This window comes from Chaetodon auriga, chromosome 16 (genome assembly GCF_051107435.1).
Source record: "Chaetodon auriga isolate fChaAug3 chromosome 16, fChaAug3.hap1, whole genome shotgun sequence".
NCBI lineage: Eukaryota > Metazoa > Chordata > Actinopteri > Chaetodontiformes > Chaetodontidae > Chaetodon > Chaetodon auriga.
In genome coordinates, this window is record NC_135089.1 from 21,944,104 (window position 1) to 21,967,845 (window position 23,742).

Sequence of the window (23,742 nt, forward strand, 5' to 3'; positions counted from 1 at the left end):
CTGTTCACCATCATGGATATGATGGTCTGTTGATGGTTAGAACCTCAAACACTTTTTTCATCTGTCACTTACACATTAACATGAGGTTAGGTAGACAGTTCTGTAAATTCAGATGAGGGATTGATTTGGAAACATTCAGTTGCATATGTGTGGAATTTGTACCTGTATTGCAACATTTCATAAATGAAGCTTGTGAGATGTTGAAAGCTCTGGGGGAAAAAAAAGTAAGCACTTCATATTTTAGGTCCTATGAAGGTGAGGATGAACTTCAATGGTCAACATTTCAGACATTTTGTGTCAAATCAAAAACATTTTGATTAAAAACACACTTTTTTCAAGACTTAATACAATAATTATGACAAAGTTGAACGGAAATGTCTAATTGGGTAAAATGATGACATATCCAAAAGGTCAACTTCACTCTCATGATTCAAAGCCATAACTCAGGAAAACACAGGAGACTGTGTCCATACTTCACATTTGGTCAGATCCTCAAGCTCATTGGTTCTGCGGATACTGAGCTTCAGGTGGTTGTTGACTGCTTGTTTGTCAGTCCTCTGGACTCCTCTGGAAGTGAAGTACCAGCTGACATAATCAAGCTCACTGAAGCCTACTTCAGACACATTTTGTGCAATGTTTTCCAGACACTGTAGCAGAAAACACACTGATGATCATCTTCAGTATCAGCGTCACTTTGAAATGCAAACATGCAAACGCATGATTGCATTTCAGTGCGAGCTGGAAGATGTGAAGTTTGGGAAGCTGCATGCTGACGGTTTGTATGCTCAAATCATGTAAATCTGTTCACAGTAAGAGCTCTCCCAGAGTCAGCAGAGAAGGAAAACCGGGGGACTTTAGTACTTGAAACATTCTGACATTCAAGGTAAGAAGAAACGTTTCCTGTGGCTGCCCTTCATGTGTGAGCATGAGCACACACTGGTCATAGCAGTGCTTGAGTGGAGAACTGAACTAAACTCTACAGTTTACAGGGCTGCAGCTGCTGATTAACTGGAGGCTCTCTCAGCCTCTGGGTCAATGCTGCAAAAAGTATTAGAACAGCGTTCTCTACTGGCTGAACAGCAGCGGTGTCTCTAACACCCTGACAGCAGATGATTGGTGGATATTCAGTCTGCCTTAAAAATGTCATTGAGGTTTCTACAACAATGATCACTGAGAATACATTTCAATTCCAAAAGCTACTAAATATGTATCATTTATGATTTGAGTCTAAACATTATGGCCGATGATGAGCTTTACCCTCATGTTGTCACAAATGTGCAGGCATGATGCATCCCTACATGAATGTAAGTATTAAAACACTGACAAACAAATAGAGTCTGCAGAGATCCAGCCCAGAGCTGCAAAAAGCAGCAGGACACAGATCACTTTGTGTTTTTGGCTGTCAGGAAATCATGCTGGAGAGTAACAGGCAAACCGAGACATGCATGTTTCACATCTGTCAGTTTAAAGCGATGACGTGAGGCACAGCTGCATCATCTGTCACAGCTTTATTCTATGAGCTCTGCCAGACGAGCACAACAGTGTTCATGACAACTTAGATATTAACTCTTCATTCAGAGGCAGAATGTGACTGAATGTATGTTTTTATTTATCTATCGAACACACACACAGTAAATGTTAATATGAAAAGTACTATACAAATAAAGAGAGACATATATTCTATATATATGATTTATTATGTACACAAACAAACACAAAGGGAAAAGCAAACATTAACTGGCACTGAAAAATAAAGCACAAACTTTAAAAATGATCTGTTTCTTTAGATATTTTGGGGTTTTGATCAGTTTTTCAGTGAAGGTCCTCTGATGTTTTCTTCATGTCTGTTTAAAAATGTTAAAATTGAAAGCACAAGAGAAGCCTTTCTTTCTTTCTTTCTTTCTTACAACATACTACGACTATAACAATAATAATAACTACTTAATTGACATAAAAGAATTCTGTGATAGGATACTGACTGCAGCAGGTGCCAGATGGTCTGTGATTGGTGCGATGTGTGTGACATTGCCACCAGCTGTTTCAGGTCACCGGCATGTTTATGGAAGCAGCGTGACATCTGTCCCAATCCTGATGGACGCCTGAGTGATGATGTCTGCGGTTATTGTTGTTTAACCAGTTCGGCTGAGCTTCAGTGTTGAAAGTTTATCGATGTCCTTTAACTAAGAGATTGGTGATTGTTGGGAGGGGGGATGTTGGGTCTCTGGAGAATGTGATGAAGAGGGGGAAGAGGGGCGTTGGATTCCTGACTGGGACAGACATTCTCTGACGTGACTTCTTTCCCCAAGCTTGGAACAGGGCCTGATATGAATACATGTTGTGACTGACAGAAGCAGGAAAAAGTCTTTTTTTAAGATTTCAGAGCCAGTTTTGCCTCACAGAATGTCAAGAGATCCAACATGATTAATAATCTTCCTGTTACTTGGATGTGCAGAGGGGATAACAGCTCTGCTGGCTGCCTGGATGACATGATGTCTGTCATACATTCCACCTGGCCCAGATGTTGCAGTTGTTGTTAGTCAATAGGTGGATGCTGGATCAGCATGGAAATGTATCTGCCCTAAGAGTGTTTCCACTCCATACACATAAAGTTAATCTGGGCTGATCTGCACTAGTTCTCCATCCATCTCTCATCTGCTAAATATCAGAAGATATAAAAAGACTAACTGTCCCCTAATTCATCAGTGACAACAGTGACCAACAGTCCCTCACTTTTCAATGAATGAAGGAAAACAGAGTAAAACTGTGAAGTCTTAAACTGCAGGAGCTTGAACCAGAGAACCCTTTTCTTTGAAAAATGACTAAAACTATAATGGATGATCCAAATAGCTGCAAATGAATCTGGTGATGAACGAATCCGTTAGTTGCTGCAGCTCTAAAGTGAAGCACATTACAACGATGGACCAAAACAGCAGTTCAACAGGTCTGCCTAAAAGATCCACGTACTCTGTGCAAAGCAGATTCAATGAGACTGGATTTTTAAAAAACAGTTGGATTTATTTAGGAGAGTAGAAGGGTAAGACAGCATAAGTTAGACTGTACATTGAAAGCTTGTCTATCTGAAACATAAAAAAAACTGGGTTGAGAAATGTCTTATTGGATACTGCCTGTGGCATCAAAAAAACCTAAAACACAGTATAAAACCTTTGTTAACAGGACTGGACAGTAGAGGCAGAGCTCGGAAAAGGAGGCACTAAACATCAGTATATTTGGCAGATGTTTTCCTGACGTGATTAAAGAAGACACTGGCATTAAGAGAATCATCGGTCAGTCCGATCATGATTATTTTCAACACAACGTGATACCAAACCGTGGCTGTGGAGCAGTGCTGTGGCATAGTTTGGACTAAACACACTCAATATTCAACCAGAAAAAACAACAGCTCGAGTCTCACACTGTTACAGTCACCACGAGATTCACAGAACATACACAGGAGGCAGTGTACAAAACCAGGATAAGACATTTCAGAAGGCAAAGTCGAAGGCAGAGTCTTAGAAAAACGAGGATCTGGTTCATCAGGAGTAAGACACTACTCGAAGTGGAGCTTTGGGAGTAGAGAATAAACAAGGCCTCTTGGCTAAAACCAGTTTTTGCCTGTTCCCAGATCAGAGAAACTGATCCCCATCAGATGAGCATGACGGCACTGAACACTAGCATTCTTCTCCCCGTGGCCCCCTGCTATCTGGTGACAGATCCATGTGGGGGCCGGAAGGCAGATGGTGAACATGTGAGTGAGGGCCACAGTTCAACAGGACAGAGAACGTCTGTCTCAGGTCACTTTTCGTGCAAACAACTAGGTGCAACCCGATGAATTCTTTGTCCAAAAGCGTGTGCTGTTTGTATGAGTGATGTGTCGAAGCTGTGAGGTGGAGAAGGCTTTTCACTGCCTTCCAGCGTGGACTGTGAAAACGTGTCAGTGGACAGGCATCGCATCAGGGCCGCGTGGACATAAAAACCAGTCAGAACTCTGAGATTTGGGAAAATGAGTGAGGTCTGAGGTCTGAGGTTGGCTTAGAAATCAAGAGTTCAATCTCAAGAGAATCGTCTGCACTCCCATGAACACGTGCTAGCTTTTGGTAGCTTCCAAACACATTTCCAGGTCTTGATCAGTGACTGGAGCCGGCTCAGGTGTCACTTTGGTCTTTGATGTTCCACCCGAACGACGACCTGAGGTCGCTCCAACCGCTGAAGAAGGCTGTGAGATGTAGTTGAAAGCATAGAGTTTAAAATGAACTTGTGTTTTAATCTCTGGATATTCTTTTCCTGGACTACTATTCTTATCTAATCTTTTTTCTTTATAATCTGAGTAAATCTCATCACTGTGTTCTTCCTTCTTCCTCTATCATCCTCTGAATGACAGCTGGAAAAGTGCTTTGGAAGGATGCGGCTTCTTTTTGGCGCAGGCCCCAAGTTAACTGAGGGGCCGGCCGGACCGTGGGGCCCTGACGTTAAAACATGGTGGACTATGACATCACAGAGGGTCTGTTCAAGAGGCGGCGGTCTAACAGCATCTGCTCTGCACTGCGGGACACTACGCTGTCTGTGCTCTAATAATCAAAACCAAGTTTGTTCAGCGTGGACAAAGGCTCAGCGTACACACCCACTCTGCTGTGACTTCATGGTGCGTTTGTGTGTGTGTGTGTGTGTGTGTGTGTGTGTGTGTGTGTGTGTGTGTGTGTGTGTGTGTGTGTGTGTGTGTGCGTGCATCGAACAACAGGCTTTCTTCAGGCCTGAAGTGATTACACGACACAACAGTCTGCATCCAGACAGAGAGGCCTCTGCTGGGCTGTAGGTTGTCTGAGCAGACAACACTGGGTTTGTGTCTCACATACACACACACACTCACAGACACACAGAGGCAGCTTCATCCACATTCAGACTGACTGGCTCTGCAGTTTGATGAGCTCTGAGCATGTTTGGTAGACAGTCCCAGTTGGTCAACTTCCTCTTTTAGGGTTGGGAACACGCACACTGAAATCAGCCATGTGACTTCACCGCTCCATGCTAACACACACGCCCAGTGACACGGGGCTACAGGAAGTGCTACACTGATCATCATCGATTTGTATCATCCATTAACAAAACATCCCCGAACATATAAAGTAGAAACGATTTGTAGCTACGGAGCTAAAACTTGTCACCGCACTGGTAAGACGTTTTAAAAACACACAGCCACTTTCACATCATTGGTCCAGTCACTGGATTGGAGCTCCAGTTCTTAGATCAGGTATTAGTTTGATCAAGAGCAGATGACCTGTCAGAGAGGGTGGGAGTCAGGGGAAGGTGGGGAGATGTAAGAGCTCAATGAAACGTGTGTTTATCACTTTTAGCACTGGATGACGATCCTTCTATGTTTGCTCGAGTGTTAGCAGGGACCAGCGGAGCCACTCGTGCTGTTCATGGGCTCAACACATCTGGAAGAAGCTGAGTAACTGAGTAACACCTTACAACACCATAAAATAACACTCATGGTCAAACATACAAATGTGTGTGGAAGGTTACAACTGCTGTTAGGAATGAGAATGAGGCTGTGTGAGAAATACATACTGATACATCAGACATGAGAGGAGTTTAAAGAACAATGTGAAGTGGACATAACCGTGACGACAAGAGCAGCCAGCGGGTTCATCTGTGACACACAGGCTGGCTTTATCCCTTTTGACTGAACTTAGGATGCATGGAACGGGGAGACGGACAGCACTAACAGGTACCTTTGAGAAGATAAGAATGATCTGAGACGACATAAAGGCTGAGCCACCTCGTCACTTCTGCTATAATACAGAACACTTCAGGTGTTCACGAGCCTCCTCGTCTCTCTGGGACAGATGAAATCTGCCAGGTTGGATGTGAGATTCCACAGGGCTTCAGTGTGAATTTGGCCATTTTCAACCTGGACTACATCACCCATCACTGTACTGTACAGTGTACAACTGTCACGACCGTTCAAAGCTACATAATGATTACACTGGAGGACACTTTCCCACCAAAGGCACGATGCGTTCACGCTTCTTTTTTGGACATTACCTAGAATTCAGCATGACACATTTGGTGTTTTTTTTAGAACGTGCTGGGTCTCTGTTAATCTTACACGTTTTTTGGAATGATCGATTCAGCAGGATTGAAGAGATGCGTCTTTGAGCTCTGAAATGCAGCTGTGCAGTGCAGACAGTGAACATGTCCATGGTTTCACTTTCCTGTGACCACACTGTTTTTACTGCTCGGTTGCACTGCTGACACAGGGGCTGTGCAGACAAGCAGCTGCAGTCAGCCACCACATACATACAGGATAATGAGTACGTTTCATGGCCATCTTTCTCTCTCATTACGGGGATTTGGAGTAGACTTTTTGTCCCATGAGATAAAAACGCAAGAAAGCAAGCAAGAATAAGAAATGTTAAACAGGAGCGTATTATGGCCCGATGCTGATGTAATCTGTATCTATATTATGTTATTTAGCAAAGGAAATGTTATCACAGTCTGTGGAGGTGGGACTCCTTTGAGGGTCCTGGCCCAGAGGGTCGGTCTTGGCCTCCTAGATGTTCTGACTCAGTGTACCTTTGGTTCCAATTTGCGTCAGGTGCTTTGACATTTATGTACATATAGAGATTCATGATGTGGGCAGAACAACAAGGTTATTAACACCAGGTGTAAATGCAGAATTCACTACGCAGATAGAGCGTGAAGATACAGACCACATGTTCTACCAGGTGTAAATGGGGTCAGTGGGTCTGTCTGTCCAGACAGTAAAATCCAGTCCTGGTTGAAGACGGCCAAAGTCTTGCTTTTAAATCACAAGGAGTCTTCTCTGCTACCATTTCCAGACAAAAGACACCATCAAATCTGTCACTGGACTCATGTGGAAGGGCAGAGGCATTAGAGTTCTGGTTGGCTTCAAATCATAAAGGAGTGGTTCACAATGTGCCCTGAGAAACAGTAAAATACAACGTGTCACTCTTCCCCTGCACTAGCTAGCCTTATAGCACGGTGTATCACTTCTACAAGTGGTTTATGTGTTTGTGTCTGTGCTCTCTTACCCACCCCCCTCCCCTTTCATTAACTGTAACAGAGTCCATCAGCAGTCACAAATCCACAAAGTATAAACCCCCATAAAATATAAGTTAAAGAAAAATGCATAGGTACATACAGTATATTCATATATTAGAAAAAGGATCAAAATGATTAGAAAACTAGAATTAAGTGGACGTCAGAACAGGAATTCCTATCTGTGTGTGTGTGTGTGTGTGTGTGTGTGTGTGTGTGTGTGTGTGTGTGCGCGCGCGTGTGCGTGTGCGTGTTAGCCCTGTTCATTCCTGTTCCACTTCCCAAAGAGGAAATCCCCGCCACGGCCAAGTGATGTCATCACCAAGCACGAGTGGAGAACAGATGTCAAACCAGAGACAAAACAAAAGCGGTTCTAAAAGGAAGGCAACACCTGGCAACAGTCGCCGTGTCGCCGGCGCCTGCAGGCACCTCTGACAGCTACACAGTAACAATTTAAAACAAGCCCCTCCCCCTCTCCCTCCCTAGCAACAGTGGTCAGAGCAGCATAGAAGAGACAGAAAGTGTGTAGATGTGAATTAGAGCAACACAGAGAGGAAATAGCGTAAAAGATGTGAGGGAGGTCCACTGCACAGTGTGGACGGGGCAGAGAGTGGGCAGAGAGTGGGGGTCAGAGGTCATTTACAGTGGTTTCAAGGGTCACAGGGCGGCTGGGGCTCTGAGCCAAAGGCGGCTGTCATAAGTCACAGTGAACAAGCTCATTAAGGCAGAGAGCAAGCGTGGGGGAATGGCGGTAGTAGTGGTGCCTTTAATACACAGTCAAAGTTCAAAGGTGAGGAGCGGGTCAATGTCAAGGACAGAGGATGCAGGGGTGGAGGGACGCTATCCAATCCCCTTACGGGCAGGTGGCGGGGAAGGTTTTCCTCCACCCATCCCTCCTCCTCCTCCTGGTCAGTCCCCTCACTGCAGCATTAGCTGCTTGAGGTTGTCATGAAGGATGGTGTCCTTGACGTCTCGGAACACCAGCCGGATGTTCTCAGTGTTGATGGCCGTGGTGAAGTGGTGGTACAGCGGCTTCTGCTGCTGCTCGCGGCGCTTTTTGCGAAAGCATTCCACCAGGAAGCGCTGGACATCTGCCAGGCTCGTGGGGTCGCCCGAGAACTCGGGGAAGTAGTCTTTGATGGACACCTGCTTCACCTTCTCCTCTAGCAGGTCCGTCTTGTTCAGGAACAGGATGATGGAGACGTTGCTGAATACCCGGTTGTTGACGATGGTCTCAAAGATGTTGAGGGACTCGCTGAGCCGGTTGGTCTGCCGGTCCTCCATCAGCACCTGGAGGAGACAGAGCGCAGACGTGTGTTGGTGTCAAAGGTGACTGGGACAGTGTGTGTCTGGTATGAGCAGCAGCTTCATTTAAAACGGCTTTTCAACCATTACAAAGCTGTCTCATCACAGATGAAGAGAACGTTCATATGTTTCTGCAGTCTGAGTTATACAAATCAATCAGATATCTTCCAGTTACAATCTTTTTACTACAAAACTCCCTATTTTTGTTATTAAACGAAAAGTTTAATAAAAATGAAGTGAACACTTTCAAACCTTGTGAATCATCATTACAAGGATCTTCTTTGTATTTTCACTGTACTGTACAAGCCACAGTGTTTTGGTGGTGCGTCATTAAAAAGGCAGCAGTGACACCATCAACTTCTCCACTGTTCTTTTTTTAAATATTGGCTGTCACGCTCGATGCAGATGCAGCAGTCAGATGATGATTACTGTTGTTGTGTCTGGGACAAATCATGTTTGGCATGAAAGGACCTGAAACTAGCATTTGTATGACCTCATGAACAAAGCTAAAGTTCAGTTCTTGGAACTCAGGTAGAGAACAGTGGTAACAAAAGCAGAACCTGAGAAGGCTGAAAGTTACGCACGAGGTCACATTTAAGGCCCTGCAGTGGAAAAGGGCTGTAAAGTCCCTTATGTGTGTTTCCTGTTTGTGGTTCCACCATATCTGGAAAACCATGACGATTAGATGATTTGAATTTAATGATCTGATTCCTCTGAGACGTTGGTCTGTGGAATATACTGACATCCATTGGGTGACATTCAGGAGCTCTGTGCCCAGTGGCGTGGCCTCATTGCACTGCGGGGACTCTGGCTGACTCACCTGGTCGTATTCAGACGAGGAAACGAGGAAGAGGATGGAGGTGACTGAGTCAAAGCATTCAAACCAGCGCCGCCTCTCGGAGCGCTGGCCGCCCACGTCCACCATCTTGAACGGCACGTTCTTGATCTCGAAGTCGTACTCGTGGATGCCCTTCGTGGGCTTTCTGGCCAGGAGGATGTCCTGTTGGCTGGGGAGGTAGTCCTGCAGGCATGATCACAATTCTTATTATTTTAGACTGATTTTTGCAGATTTCACTGAAGATATGCATCACACCTAATATGCTGTGTCTAAGCTGCGTCAAGCATCTTCAAGTTTTCTTGATTTATATTTTCAAGACAACATTTCAAATATTTCAAACCACACACACAATCCGTGAACAGTTACAGAAAGAAACACACATCGTTGAGTTCCTGATATAAACTGTGTGTGTGTGTTTGTGTGTGTGTTTGTGTGTGTGTGTGTGTGTGTGTGTGTGTGTGTGCGACTGTGCTCTGGCTACACCAGATCCAAATTCCTAACATTCCAGGGGTGATGACTCACCGCTGACACAGACCGTGCTGGTGTGTGCATGCCCACACACAAACACATTCACAAATAACGGATATTTTCCCAGATCCCCCTTTTTCCAAACACACTCCCTCAGTGCTCTTAGTGGACATGTGTGTTCACACACAGCAGGAAAAGAGCACCAGCTACTGAGCCATCATAAGGCAGAAATCCAGCCCTGAGAAAGCCCTCCAATAAGGTTTTCTAGGCTACTTATCTTAGGAAGCACAACATCAAATTCACCTTAAAGTCTCAGCTGTTGCAGTGACTTGAGTTCATTTTCTGGGACGTGTCTTAGTATCAGGTTTGTCGGTTTTCTTTACCAATAAATATTATTATTATTATTAGTGTATTTATGTAAAAGAACCACTTTTCGGCACATCCAAGTATCAGGAAGCACTGGCCCTGACATTTCTAGCTGAATATTCCCATAGAGATGACTGTTGACAACTACTTCTGTTTAGAATTATGACCCGTTTCTTAGAAAAGCCACTGATTGACCAATAGGAGGATGGGTGGAGATGACACACAGTGAACAGGGAAACATTTGCTTAGCTTAGTGCTTAATATAGTGTGTGCACACTGGAACAAACCAGTTGGAGACCTGACTGTGGACAGGAAGACAATGGTTTCACTTCTCTTTTCAACAAACTAGCTGTGTGCTATCACACCCATCTGCCATCCTGTCTGCTGGGGATATGTGATTCGCAGAGCCTGTGCAGAGGGCGGGACTTACCGACTGACCGAGCTTTTCCAAATTGTCCAGGAAATACTTGACTGACTCCCCCTGAGAGAAAGAGAGAGAGGGAAAGAGAATGTGACTTTCTGAATTTGATCTCCTTTAATGTCATATTTCACGTGTTTCTAACTCATCAAGCTACATCAACATGACTTTTTCACGTGACAGCACTTCCTCACCACCGCCAAGCGGAAAAACACACTCACTATGGCTGCTCTATATGTGCAGAGCTGTGTTACAGTAAATACTGTACATGCAGTTTGACATCTGTCACAGTCAGGTGGAAATGTGTGAGAATGTTACAACAGTGCAAATGCAAAGATGTTCAGGTTACTTATCAAAGAGGATTAAGAAAACCAGAAAACATTTACATTTGACAAGCTGGAACCAGCGACAAATGTTTAGCCATTTTCATTATACTTCAGTGTCTATGTTCATGTGATAAAAATAAGCTGCGACATGTTAACGTATCTGACAACGGACCAGTCTCAGTAGTAACAGAAATGGCTGAAAGTGAAAGTAACAGCTTTGGTTTTGTTGGATAACATTAACCTTCACAGAGAGAGAGAGGAGAGGATCTACGAGTCCATCACACGACAAAGCCACATACACTGCCAACTAGTGAGCAAACATGGTGAGACGTGGCAGGAGTTTCAGCTCTGTGACTGCATTGTGTGTTTGCTGCACTGTAATTGAAAGAGCAGCACATCGGAACATCAGGGGGAAAAAAAACCCTTCTAGACAAGGAGAAGTTGGAAAAATGGCCCAGTCAATGACAATCAGGTGGGAATGTGAGAGAAAACAGTCCCCACACCTGCAGAGAAGAGCAAATCAGCATGTGGGCAGGTTTTTAGAGTGGAAACGAGTGATTCATCCATTGAAATGACATCTACTCTGCAACTTTGACAATCAATTCATCATTCAAGTCATTTTCAGGCAAAAACGTTTAACAGTGAATAGACTGCATTGATATACATTGATGGATAATAAGGACAAATTTAAATAATAATACTAAAATCAGTTGCTTACATTTTTATTTGATTGTCAGTCAGGTGTTGACTGCTTTACAAAAACACAAACTTTGTGATAGAATTTCAGAGCCATATAGCTCACCCATACCAGATGATAGTGTGTGTGGTCTGTTTTTTTTGACGTAGCAGCTCAGGTATTTTTCTCAAGGTAAATATGACCATATATATGGAATACTTACTACACATCAACTCACTGCCAAATTTGCAACCAATTCCTCCAGGAGACATCAGCAAGGTTACACAGTTGTGATGTGAACACAATATGAGTTTGCAATCTCAGTAATATCCTGATATGATATTATTTTTGCACAATATGCCTCATTAACTACACTGGTACAGTCGTATTGGCGTCCCTCATGTGAATGCTTGCTGGCAGAAGCTGCAATTGTGTGTTTGCTCAGTGAGGAAGAAACCATGGTGACTTTGGTAATATCAAATGCATTCATTCCTTCCTTCTACAGGCCATAACATGACATGTTTAAATAAAAAGGTCAATAGAATGCTATTGTTGGAAACACAAGAAATCAGTAGGAGAAGTGGCATTTGGAGGAAAGCTTATAAACAACAACACCACAGAATGATAATATCTGTAGTAACAGAATGACATTAGAAAGACTAACTGAATCTCAGCTCCTCCAAACAGATGCTTGGTGAGCTAATTTCCCTGCAGGACACTCACAAATCATTTTCCTGTCAGCAAGATGCTGTTAAACCACAATCTAAACTTGTGGTGAGCCATGAGAGAGATGGAGGAAGGAAGGGTGTGGGAGGCAGACGGATAGAGAGCAGGGAGAGAAGCAGCCCTTCATTAGCTTGTCTGTGTCCATCTGTGTGCGCTCAGCAGCTGCAGCTCTGCTCCATCAACTGTGAGGAAGAGTCTTTATCTGCTACTGTCAATGCTCTTCTGTACACTGAACGCCCCTCAGAATACTCAGAATCACTGGACATCCCCCGTCTCATATAAATAAAAAAGGCAAAAATAGGCTTTATGGATGTGGAACGATGCAACTATCACTGAAGTGGGGATGTAAGGAAATTTCATACAGTCCATACGTCAGATAGCTAAATCAATACACAACACCAGAACCAAATTCTGTGTGCATCACAGTGCAGACTCTGAATAACCCTCTTACTCACCAGCTGGAACTCTCGCCGGCGGTCATAAGCATTCTGGATGCCCTCATCAGCCCACAGGGCCCGGATGGATGGCAGGTAATGCTGGAAAACTTTATGTTCCACCATGCCATGACCGTGGGCCATTGCCGCCCGGGTGTCGAATGCCATCATGGTGTCTCCGTGCTGCTGGTTGGACGGATTGCCCCATGGGATTTGTAGCTTCTCTCTAGCATCCACCAACACTCGAACACCTTGAGCAGGAAAAAAAACACATGTCAGGATTGTACTCTCGCAGTGTGTTTATGATCATCTTCTTTCTGTACACGTGCGCCATAGTACCATTGGAGGAGCCCTGTCTTTGCCAACATTCTGTAGATTCAGTGGTATCCTGATGGTGGTGCATTCACATGAGAGTAACATTACCAACAATCTGTGCAATTATAGCAAATCACTGGGCATACACATCACATGCAAACACTTAGAATTCGACAATATGGATGTTGAAGCACATACAGACTGAACACCATACATGCTTCCAAACTAACCAAAGGCTAAGGCAGATTATAACAGGATTACTGCAGGATTTCTCAATCTTTTCCAGCCCATGACCCCATATTTAAGTCCCCAAATTCTCAGTGAGTCCCGACAATGAGACAACAGCTCAGTTGTCATGTGAGACATTTAGAAACTGAATAATGGAAACATTAAATGTTTATTACCAAGGGCACACATACACTAAGCATCAATCATCAGATATTATTTGTAGCTAAATTAAAGCTGTGACAAGTGCAACTGGAAAGAGGAAACGCTGCATTTTCCTTCTCTGAAAGAAGAAAAGCTGCTGCTATGACCTCTGAAAATGCTGCTGAGTGTGAAAACTCCCTTTGGGCATTAGGTGAGAGGTTTCACCACATGAAAAGTGTACAAAAGGAATTTAACATATTTGCTACAACTTTTTGTGTCTTTGTTTGGGACAACCAAGACTGTGAGCAGTTCTCTTCAAAGCTGACTCACACAGACTCAGTTCTGCTCAAGACTGATTGACCCAAACCTGAAAAATCAGCTGAGAGTACCATCATCATCATCATCATCATCATCATCATCATCACTACCATCTAACATCGGACGGCTTGCCAAAGAGAAGCAGAACCAGCCATTGCGTTACAGGTTTGTGGGATTTAAGGCTTCTATAAGTGGCCCTAAACAGATGCTTTAAAAATTGAAATAGCCTTTGACTGGAAAAAACTTCCCCACCGAAACAAAATAAGATATGTCGAAATCTGTCTGATTCAGCGCTGCAGGTGACTGACCACATGGAACGCTGGCTTCACAGTAACCAATCAGAGCTGCACATTGCAAAAAACGAAACTTCCCGAGTGTTTAGATGGAGGGAAAAGTGAAGCCCAGCACCCCAATCAAGTGACTGATTGGATTTTCACAATCCAATGTCTGCTTTTTTTAACAATTCGATTAGATTTATGAATTTAGAATATTCATTGGTACACCTGATACATAGTCCACACTAGTTTGATAATCACAGTCACAATCACAACAGTCTGCATCAAGGTAGGGGCACTTACCACCTCCATTAACCACTTCACTGGGAGACACCCTGAATATGATACTGCAGCATATGACAACACACATAGTTATTTCTCAAAGACAAAGCTGCCCAGACATCAAAATATTCCATTTCTATATCACAAACAATGAAACTACACATGAAATCCAGTGAAATACTGATAAACGGCAACAAAAAGTTCATTTAGGTTGAGCGCAAACGTCTGACCACCAGTGAGCAGAGATGAGCAGCGAGCTGAGACCAGGAGTTTACACTGCTGCTCTGTGAACTCTGCTTCACCCCTCCAAACAGGCCTGCTCTGACAATGCGCTGTATTCCTTGGCCGTCCCCAACATGTGGGTTAATCCAGCTGTGTGCAGGACGTGTGTGTGTGTGTGTGTGTGTGTGTGTGTGTGTGTGTGTGTGAGCTGACAGCTCAAGGATGAGTGTTTTGAGCCTGCATGCATATCTTCAGTTCTTTTGCAGAGAGATGCAGCTTTCCTGTCTTTGCTTTGGACTGGACAGCACATGAGCCGTCAAACACTTTTTCCTTTCACAGCTAGGGACAGACAACAGGATGCCAGACCAAACCAATGATTCATACCGACATGCAGCAAGAAGCAAGGGGCTGCCTTGAAACACAGTACTTGATAATGATGATTAAGGATTTGATCAAAAATATATTTAGATGCTTCTGGTTTGATTTGTTCTCAGAATTTCATCGTAGCACAATAGTAACAATCAGGATTTCAAGACTGTAAAAGTGGATCATAAAAAACTGTCCTGAGTTCACGTTAAAGCTGCAACAACTGATTTTATTGCCCACCTGGGCGGTGCAGAAACAAGTTGTGAGTATAATATTGACATATTACCTTTTTCAATGATATGGTTGGACAACAGTTGTCTGTTTACATTCCAGCAGTCACAGAGCAACATTATCATTCACTTGGAGTTGTGTCTGTGTCCAGCTGATGAATGTATGTCTGATATTGACTCTCTTTCAGCTCTGTCTTGCTCTTCAGTTGCTAAATGATCTGCTATATTTTTAGAGTTTTTTCTCTGAAAACTGCCTGCTGTGGCTGAAAATGACACTGGGAGCAGTGAGAGTGTACTAAAACAGTAAAGTTTCGGGCTGGAGAAACAATGAGCTGAAACTCACTATAAAGCTCTGCAAAGCAAAGGGAAGCCACAGATTCAGCTCATACTTTGTTATACTAATAATATCAGTCAGTCAGTCAGTCATTACACTCCCGGAGCCAGAAAATAATGTGTTATTTTGGCATCAGCAAGCACACAAAGCAGATAAAGAAAGCAGACCCCAGTACATTCAGTAAATCTGATTTTCCAAAACACTGTGGAGATGTGCCGAGATATGGAACAAATATGAACATCAGCATATTTAGTCCAAGTCAAATGCAATGACTACTGCCTCATCTCACATTAAGGCAAATAGAGCTTAGGCAGGTAATTGTCAATCAACTTGAAATCAACAAAAAGTCATTTAGCAAGCAAAAATGCCAAACATTATCTTCTTCCTGTTTGTCAAAGCTCTGGATCTGCAGCCTTTCTCTGAATCATATTCATATACATTAAACACCTCTCATCTTTGCACTGCTGGCCAGACAAAACATCCCCACCGGGTGCGATGCAGGGGCATCGCGGTTCATGATCAGCATCTTAGATCACCCCTATGACTAACATGTCTGTAGGATGCTGATCTGCATCTTTTCATTATGTAACTGGGGTGTTTTGTTTTTTTTTGTCAGCGCTGCACTGTTCCTCACTTCAGGAAATCATGCACATGTGCATCACCTGGCCAGCTGTGATATTTTCACTATACACCAACAAAAACATGAAACAAGTGGGAGGTGCAGCACAGAGGCACAGTAGGAAGTTGTCTCTATTATACAACTCAGTTCACATCCTCTTCATGCAGTTCTCCTTTGATGCTGAGTGTTTGAGTGAACGGTTTAAATGTAAGAGCATGAACTTAACGCTGCATTGAACCATAAACCATCAAAGACAACACAAACCTTTGAGAGAAACATACAAGAGACTATTTACAGTCTATTCTCTTCTAATCTCTTTCTTTCTTTCTTTCTTTGAAATGTATGATTTTAATGTATTTTTATGCTTCTGTAAAGCACTTTGAATTGCCTGGTGTATGAATTGTGCTATACAAATAAATTTGCCTTCCCTTGCCTATTTTTTGGCAGGAAGTGTTTGACCTGTGGTTGACTGGTGATCCAGTGCACGCAGACGGGCGGAATTCCGTTCACTTATTATCTGATTATGGACCCTATTTTCCTATGTTTTTGTGTCTGAGCGACTAACGGAGACAACAACTTCAATTCAGTATTGATCGAGAGTGCTGCAGCCAGCAGCCACAAAGCGGGCTGCAATGTAATCTCACAGTGACAGCTGAGGCCATCAGATCGGTCAAAGTACCAATTTACAGTGGCTGGTGGGAGCAGGACTGAGGCTAGATTGTATTACAGTTTTGAATGTGAAACAGACATTTAAAAAAGGAACAAGCAGATTCACGGGATTTTTCAGAAATATGTTTTGCGTTTCGTTTTAAAATTGGCAGGGTATCAGAAAACAGTGATTGTCTTTTCAGTCATAATTGTCAACTGGCACTAATTTACAAGACAACTACAAGTCTGCATAAGAACTGCCAGAGGAGTCAACACAAGTCAGATCATTAGACCCTCTGCTCTCTTTCCACACTGACGTTTTTCTTTCTTTCTTACTGACAGTTTCTGATTTTGTGTCCATGGTCACATGTGGGATAGGCTCATCGATCACAGGGTTTTGTTTTTCACTCTCACCGTGACGGATGATCTTGTTACAGCATAACAAATTAAGAGGCGTCATCTAATGACAGCGTGCACCTTTTTTTAACTCCTCTGCTACAACACAAAATTACACATGTAAGCAGCATGTCCATAGTGCGTCACAGACAGACGCCACTGCTGATTCCCCTGTGTGTGAGCAAAACTCCCCCCACCACATTGATTTAACAAATACTGAAATGACACGAACAGTTTCCTTTTCAGTTTAACCACGTCAAGCGTCCGTTACCTCCAACTGAAGCTGAGCAAGCCTTTCCAGCCTCACACATCACACTTCCCTCTTTGCGCTCAATCAAAGGGAGTTTACGCACAACTGTGCCCCCCCCCCACAACCCCTGTGACATCATGGAAGCACAAACAGAAGCTCCTCTCTCTGGTAAGCCATTGCCTTATTGTTATTCACCTCACACTGTGTCGAGCCAATCACCTCTGAGCTCAGGCTGGCACAGATGATGGGTCCAGACTAACTCTGCACTGTTGTCCCTCAACATTTTAAAATTAAGTCTAACTCCAAGCTTGACTAAATCTCACCAAATTAGGAGTCAATAAGTGGACACGTGTGGTTCTGTCACAAAGATATCTGTCTTATATAGAAGGGGGGGGTGTCAACAATTGGCAGATAAACAGTAAATCATGCCATTCCAGGGCTGGATGTGAATCGTAATTTTAAGTCAACTGTGTGCCACCAGGTTAGGCCAATATGTTTTCATTTTTATTAGATATACTCTTTCATCGCTACTTATGTTTTTTTTTTATTACACTTTACCTACAATTAGCCTATGAGAAAAACTATTCACGCCCAGTTCCACTACAGCCTCCAGGTTTTACCTATGAGGAGCGGCCTGTTGCCATCCATCATGCAGTGCATTCAGTGCCATGGCCCAGGCTCACATGAGGACAGCAGCTTTTTCCCACAACAGAATATTAATTTTCACAATCCAGTGTCTGCTTTTTTCAACTATTTGATTATATATTTGAACTGAGAATACTCATTGGCACGCCTAGTATATAGTCCATAAACTATGATGGAAAAATGGTTGGTGACACTTCATGATGATTCAATATGCTCTCACCAACAGACTTCCAACTTGCACCTCACTCAAAGCACATGTGGAGAAATAAATCAGAAGGGTTAAAATGACTGAGCCTCACAGTCCATAGGTTTGCATGTGCTCTGCTCATGTTAATGTGCCTCTTGTTTTGTTCCTTACTTGCCATGTACAAGGTCTGGTGGATGGGGCGGGTTGGGGGAAGTTAGGTTTGGAAAAAAATTCAAACGCTACGTCCATTTCAAGGCAAGCATCGTAAACATGGAGGAGCTTTGCCTGAACATGAAGGAGCCTGCGGTGTGTTTGAGCTGTGTGGAGGCTGTCCTGCACAAGATCTGTTTGATAAAAACAGTGCAGTGCAGTGCTACATCAAATGCACTGGAATGTACTACATTTTTAAGATTTTCTTATTGAATTGTTGACATTTTATTCATCATAATATTATATACCAACATAATATTCACAAAAATTGAGATGGAAAATGTGGAATTTGGGAAAAATAAAACAGAATCTGGAAAAATTCAAACAAATTCATTTTCCAAATTCAAAGAAATTGGGGGAAATAGCTGGAAAAGTCAAAAAAACATGAAGTCATGACAGATACTTGTACAGATGGAACCATGGTTGCCATCAGTTTTCCAGGCCTTCGTACAAGAGGGTGACTTTGCTTTGTGATGAACCACTTTCAGCATGCCACCACTGCTGCTGGACCAAACACAGCTGGAGAAGTTATGCTCACTTTACACAAGGTTATATTACTGAGGCAGAAGAACAGTTAAACAACTAGATTTCAAGTTACAGCAACTGAAAACAGATTCATTTACGGATGTTAACAGTGAACAGTTGAGGCCATCACCCAGCTGGTGTGCCTCATGACAGACCGATACACTGCCAATCAGTGAGTAGAGGGTGAGGGATTCAAAGATCTAGTTTGCAGCAGAGTATGTCACACCATCGAGAGCTACGCTACCCTAACCCAACGCATTAAAAAACACTTTGAAAAGAAGAAGGGTGGGCTAAAAGTCAACCTAACCAGGGCAGACAAGCTAGCTCTGACCACCGGACAGCTCTCACAACTGAAAGCCACATCGCTACTATTTGTGGTGTCGCAAATCACACTCGCATTCTCACCTCCTTAAAACCCGATTTTCAATGAGCACAGAAAAGAACTTTTAGCAGATGAATGTGGAAATAGTTTTGTAGTGTCAAACTCTGGTCTTGCACTGAGAAACTCAAGCATTCAACTGTATGAACAAGAAGAAAAAACATGATTTTGAGTGGAAGGAAACTTCATCAAAAAGGTCCATCCAGATGCAGCTGCATCTTCTAAATAATACGAGTGGGGATTGAGGAAGCGACGTCGCCTTCGACTGTGCAGTGCAACCTGATGCAGCCTCTGAAGTGAGACGCAGGAAGCAGAAATACTGCAAGATAATAAAAACAACGCGACTAAACGAGACGAAATAACATTATCACATTTCGTCTCATCTCGTTTTAGTCAACGAAAATGAAGAGACATTTTGGCAGAGTTTTTATTTTGTAAACCACATTTAGTCTCATTTTTATTCGTCAACAATACTGCATTATATATTTAATTACAGTTATCGTCACAAGATCAACATTTAGGTTGTGTCTCGTCTCGTTTTCGTCACGTGATAAAGGTTCATTGACAACAATATTTAGTCATAATTTACATTGACGAAAGCAACACTACATTCAGTCAAGCAGGGTCTAGCTTTAAAGAGGAGCACGAATAATTTTTTTTTTTTTGCCAAAAATCATGTGAGGAGAGCTCAAAAGCTACTGTGAGTCGAAACTCACTCCCTATTTCAGTATTTTTGTCAAAAGATCAAGAATACAATTTTTGCAAAAATGCCCTGAAATATCTTGATACTATTTTAGGAGCATTCTGCTCAAAATTAGCTGGATTTGAACGTTTGGAAACAGAGACGTCACAGGAAAGGTTGTCTTGTATGCTGAACTCTCAAGGGGTTACAATTTTGCTTCTAGTGATGTCAAAGCTCCACCAGATTCCCTGTTTTTCCGGGAGAAACAGAGAGTCTGGCTGTAGCCTCTCATGGCCAGTTAGCTCTGACTACCAGAGCTAACCGGCCAGATTAACCTACCAAGCTACCATTGTCAATGCAACACTGAACAGTGGTCATTCAGTGTCCCTTATGTCCACAGTCACACACTATGTGGGACAGGACACCTATCTCTGTCGCTCCCTCACTCCTCTGCTGCATTTCTTTAATATGCCGGGAAGAAGGGTTCTAGCACAATTTGAGGGTGTAATTACGTCTTATGTGTCTGCCCAGGTGGATCTACATGAATCATGATGAGGGTGCCATGTTATTCATTCAAAGAGCAGTGAATTTCACCAAGAGGCAACAAATTAGCAGCTATGATTTTCATAATAATCCTGTGGATTAATCCTAATGTGGACCTGACATCAGTCAAATATCAGCAGCTGCAGCATATTGAACTGACTGATGTAGAACACTGCATAGACTATATCAAATCAAGGGTCATCACAGTGCTGTGGAGTTAAAAATAATATCACTGAAGCATGAGCAAAAACACAGAAACGAGTGAGCATAGCAGCACTTTTAGGGGAGTTTTAACACAAACTCAGCACTTCCTCTAGTTGATTTTCACAGTAAAGCTCTTTGCAAAGACAATCGTGTCTGCCATTTAGTGCCGAGCAGCCACAGGAAGCTGGCAGCACGCCTATGTTTTAGACATTTTCAATAACTTATCAGTTTTACATTGTGATGTGAACAGGCAGCCAGCAGCAGGACCTTATTGCTCACATAAGAAGAGGTAATCAATGCTGTTTGCTGTGTTGCTGATATTCTAAGAGGAGAATTGGTGCTGTGACAGTGACAGACCAACCACTCATGTATTCTCAGAGTCAATGTCTAAAGAAAAAATCCGCAACACACACATGATGTGAAGTCATTTCTGTAACACAGCTCAGGTTGACTTTGGTTATCTTTGGTTGACCTCTTTTAGGCAACAGCTGAAGTGTGTGGAGGTGATTTCCCTCCACAATAAACTGGGTAAAAAACCAAAAGTCAGCTATCCCATAATGCAACATGTGCATTGTTGTGGGTGCACCCTGAAGCCATGTGCAGCTTCAATGGCTCATTAATGAAGTGTTACAGACTGTAAAGCTGTAGCAGGGCTACGAGTTAAGTGAAGTGATTCTGTAACTTTTAGATGACAGACGAAACTACTAAGCAACCCTCCATCTGTACTGTAACACAACTCAGGCCAGCTAAGTGAATTTAAACTCAAAAAACACCTTTTATATTTCAGCACATATTAAGCTGATGAATGGCTCTCTTCAACACTCCTCAGGTATCACACTGAGGGTGCAGATTCATTTGGAAATGGACTTTAAGAGGAGGTTCGCAGTGTTCAGTCGCGTTGTCGTTCAGTAAGAAAGGGCCGTCCATGGTCTCATCTGATGACAGACAAGTTTACAGTAAACAATCACATTTTTCACAGGATCCTGGTGTCATGTTCTCTCCGTGCAAGACAGAGCGGCACGCTTCAGTGCTAACAGCAGCCATGAGGAAAACACCAGGACAATGTCAAACCACTCACTGAGTGTTACTAAACATCCAGAAAGAAGAAAATGAATTGTCTCTGAGAGGCTCTGAATAAACGCCGAAGCCCACGGCACGCGCCGCCGTCCCCGTCTGTCCCACCATGTAGACAAACACAAACAACATGGGCGTTTCTTGGTCGTTCACCAGCTAACCTCACTAGCTTTGTCGAACACAGAAAAGTGCCCCTCAGTTCAGCAGCAGCTAGCGTGGTGACCAACTTCCCACTCAATGCTATTTACATCCGAAAGAAGGTGACCAATACAGGGGTCCAAACAAGCCAGCTTCAACATATCAACTACAAGGGATGAAAAGTGTAGCCTTACCTTTTATAACATTACTAAAAATCGTGGCTCTGAATTCTTCTTTGGCCTTCTGATCGAAGTCCTGCCCATGGATAATGCGCATCTGCTTGAGGAAAGTGGACTTGCCGCTCTCGCCTGCTCCAAGTAATAAGATCTTTACTAGCCTTTTTACATAAGTTTTATCTCGATTAATACACTTATCTATCTCTTTAGATTTCCGCAACTGTTCTACCTCACCGCTTGTGAGGAGACAGTTAGGGAAACATACAGATAAGACGGAGCGGGACGGCAGGAAATCCGCCATCTTTGAAACAACTTCATCGATACAGACCAGCGAGGAGGGCTGAGCTCACCCCAGTCCGCTGTTGCGTTTATATGTCGTTGGAATTTCCCCTTACACCTCAACTTCCCACTGTCATTTTCAATGCAGTTTAACCACCGAAATCAAATCCGTAAATACGGAATTGAAATAGAACCTTCTAAAGTTCGCCAACAAATGTTTATTCACTGGATTCCACTGGTAAATCCTGCCTGGCAAGTTTGTTTTCAAGCAAAAGACATTGATTTCTCTAATAAACTGAATTCTGACCACACTCCTACATAACGTGTGCTGGTAACTTGATTTAGTAAACTCTTTTGGTGGTCGAGGCTTTGCCCACCGAGCTCTATTCTCTGCAATAACCTACCAGGGCAGTTGAATGGCAAACTGGCTTCACTCTACATATACATACCAAAATAATTAACAAAAAATCAGGTCAACCTATTCCTGGGAATTTATTGTTATTTATTAAGACGTTAAAAAAAACTCATAAAATCGTGTGTGTTTAGCATATCATAAGTCTACATAAGAGCCTCTTTTAGTCGCCCACATGCATGATTAGAAGGCGTGGTGTGCGAGCTCCAACATGAATCCCATTTTTTTTCCAATACTTGAACGCAGCACAAGTGAGAGGTACAGTGGCGGGCGAAGCGCGCTCACGATGTGACAGAAGTGAGCGCGCCCACGCTTCAATGTTTGGGCGGGTCGCACAGATTCCTGTAGCACATCTCTCAGCGTTTTTCTGGTTCAGATGGATATTTTAAAACAACTTCTGCACTAGACTGTGCTGTGTGGAGGTAAATACACAGACTGATTAAAAAAAAAAAGGAAGGATAAAATAAAAAGATAGTGTTGTTATACTAGCTCATGACTTCATGGCCAGATTAACCTGTTTGGGCCAATATTAGAATAATAATGATACTAAATCTTAATTTATTTTAAGGTTGTAGATGCTACCTGGACACAGGTTTGGTTTGTGGTTTTAATTAGTGGTTGAAAATAAATTCAAAAAGTTGCACAAACCACTTGAGACACAGTTGCTCATTACATCACAGTAACCCATAGCAGCTCATTAATTAATACATGTTGTTTTCTATATGTTTTGTTTTATGGTTTTACAGTGAAGTGGCCATAACCCCCTTAAAACTACACTTTCTCATTTTAGTACTTGGATTTTGTTTGGATTAAATGCGTTAATTCATGAGCTTTAGAGATGCTTAGAGGTGGATTTTGGTACCTTTGGGCAGGGTCAGGCTAGTTGCTTTCCCCACACGCAGCCAAGTTAAGATAACCAGGTGTGAGCTGTAGCTTCATATTCCTCACACAAACACGTGAGCGGTGTCAATCTGAACATTGAGCTCTTAGCAAGAAAGACTATAAGAATGTTTCTCAAAATGCTGAATTGATTGATGATGATTTTACT

The 23,742-nt window shown here is 42.9% G+C and overlaps 1 protein-coding gene across 2 annotated transcripts; it reads right to left on the reverse strand.

Moving 5' to 3' along the window:
• Window positions 1-199: 199 nt before the first annotated feature.
• gna13b (guanine nucleotide binding protein (G protein), alpha 13b) lies at window positions 200-22,309 on the reverse strand. 2 transcript variants are annotated; one of them, XR_013078317.1, is made up of 6 exons: window positions 22,022-22,309; window positions 12,638-12,867; window positions 10,467-10,517; window positions 9,185-9,385; window positions 4,377-8,349; window positions 200-209 (listed from the first exon to the last, which is right to left on the reverse strand). XR_013078317.1 is itself a non-coding variant. In XM_076752560.1 (5 exons), exons 1-5 carry the CDS (start codon window positions 22,302-22,304, stop codon window positions 7,978-7,980), a joined length of 1,137 nt encoding a protein of 378 aa, XP_076608675.1. In that variant the 5' UTR covers window positions 22,305-22,309; the 3' UTR covers window positions 3,006-7,977. The 2 variants fall into 2 exon arrangements, 1 of the variants encoding a protein (XP_076608675.1); XM_076752560.1 differs by lacking the exon at window positions 200-209 and having other exon boundaries at window positions 3,006-8,349.
• Between the last annotated feature and the right edge of the window lie 1,433 nt (window positions 22,310-23,742).

Excerpts from the sequence above, each read along its gene's own strand:
- gna13b (XM_076752560.1), bottom strand. The coding sequence starts at position 22,304 with ATGGCGGATTTCCTGCCGTCCCGCTCCGTCTTATCTGTATGTTTCCCT. Across the intron at positions 9,386-10,466 it reads TGGAAAAGCTCGGTCAGTCG|GACTACCTCCCCAGCCAACA; the intron begins GTAAGTCCCGCC and ends TCATGCCTGCAG. Across the intron at positions 8,350-9,184 it reads CCTCGTCTGAATACGACCAG|GTGCTGATGGAGGACCGGCA; the intron begins GTGAGTCAGCCA and ends TGTCTCCTCCAG.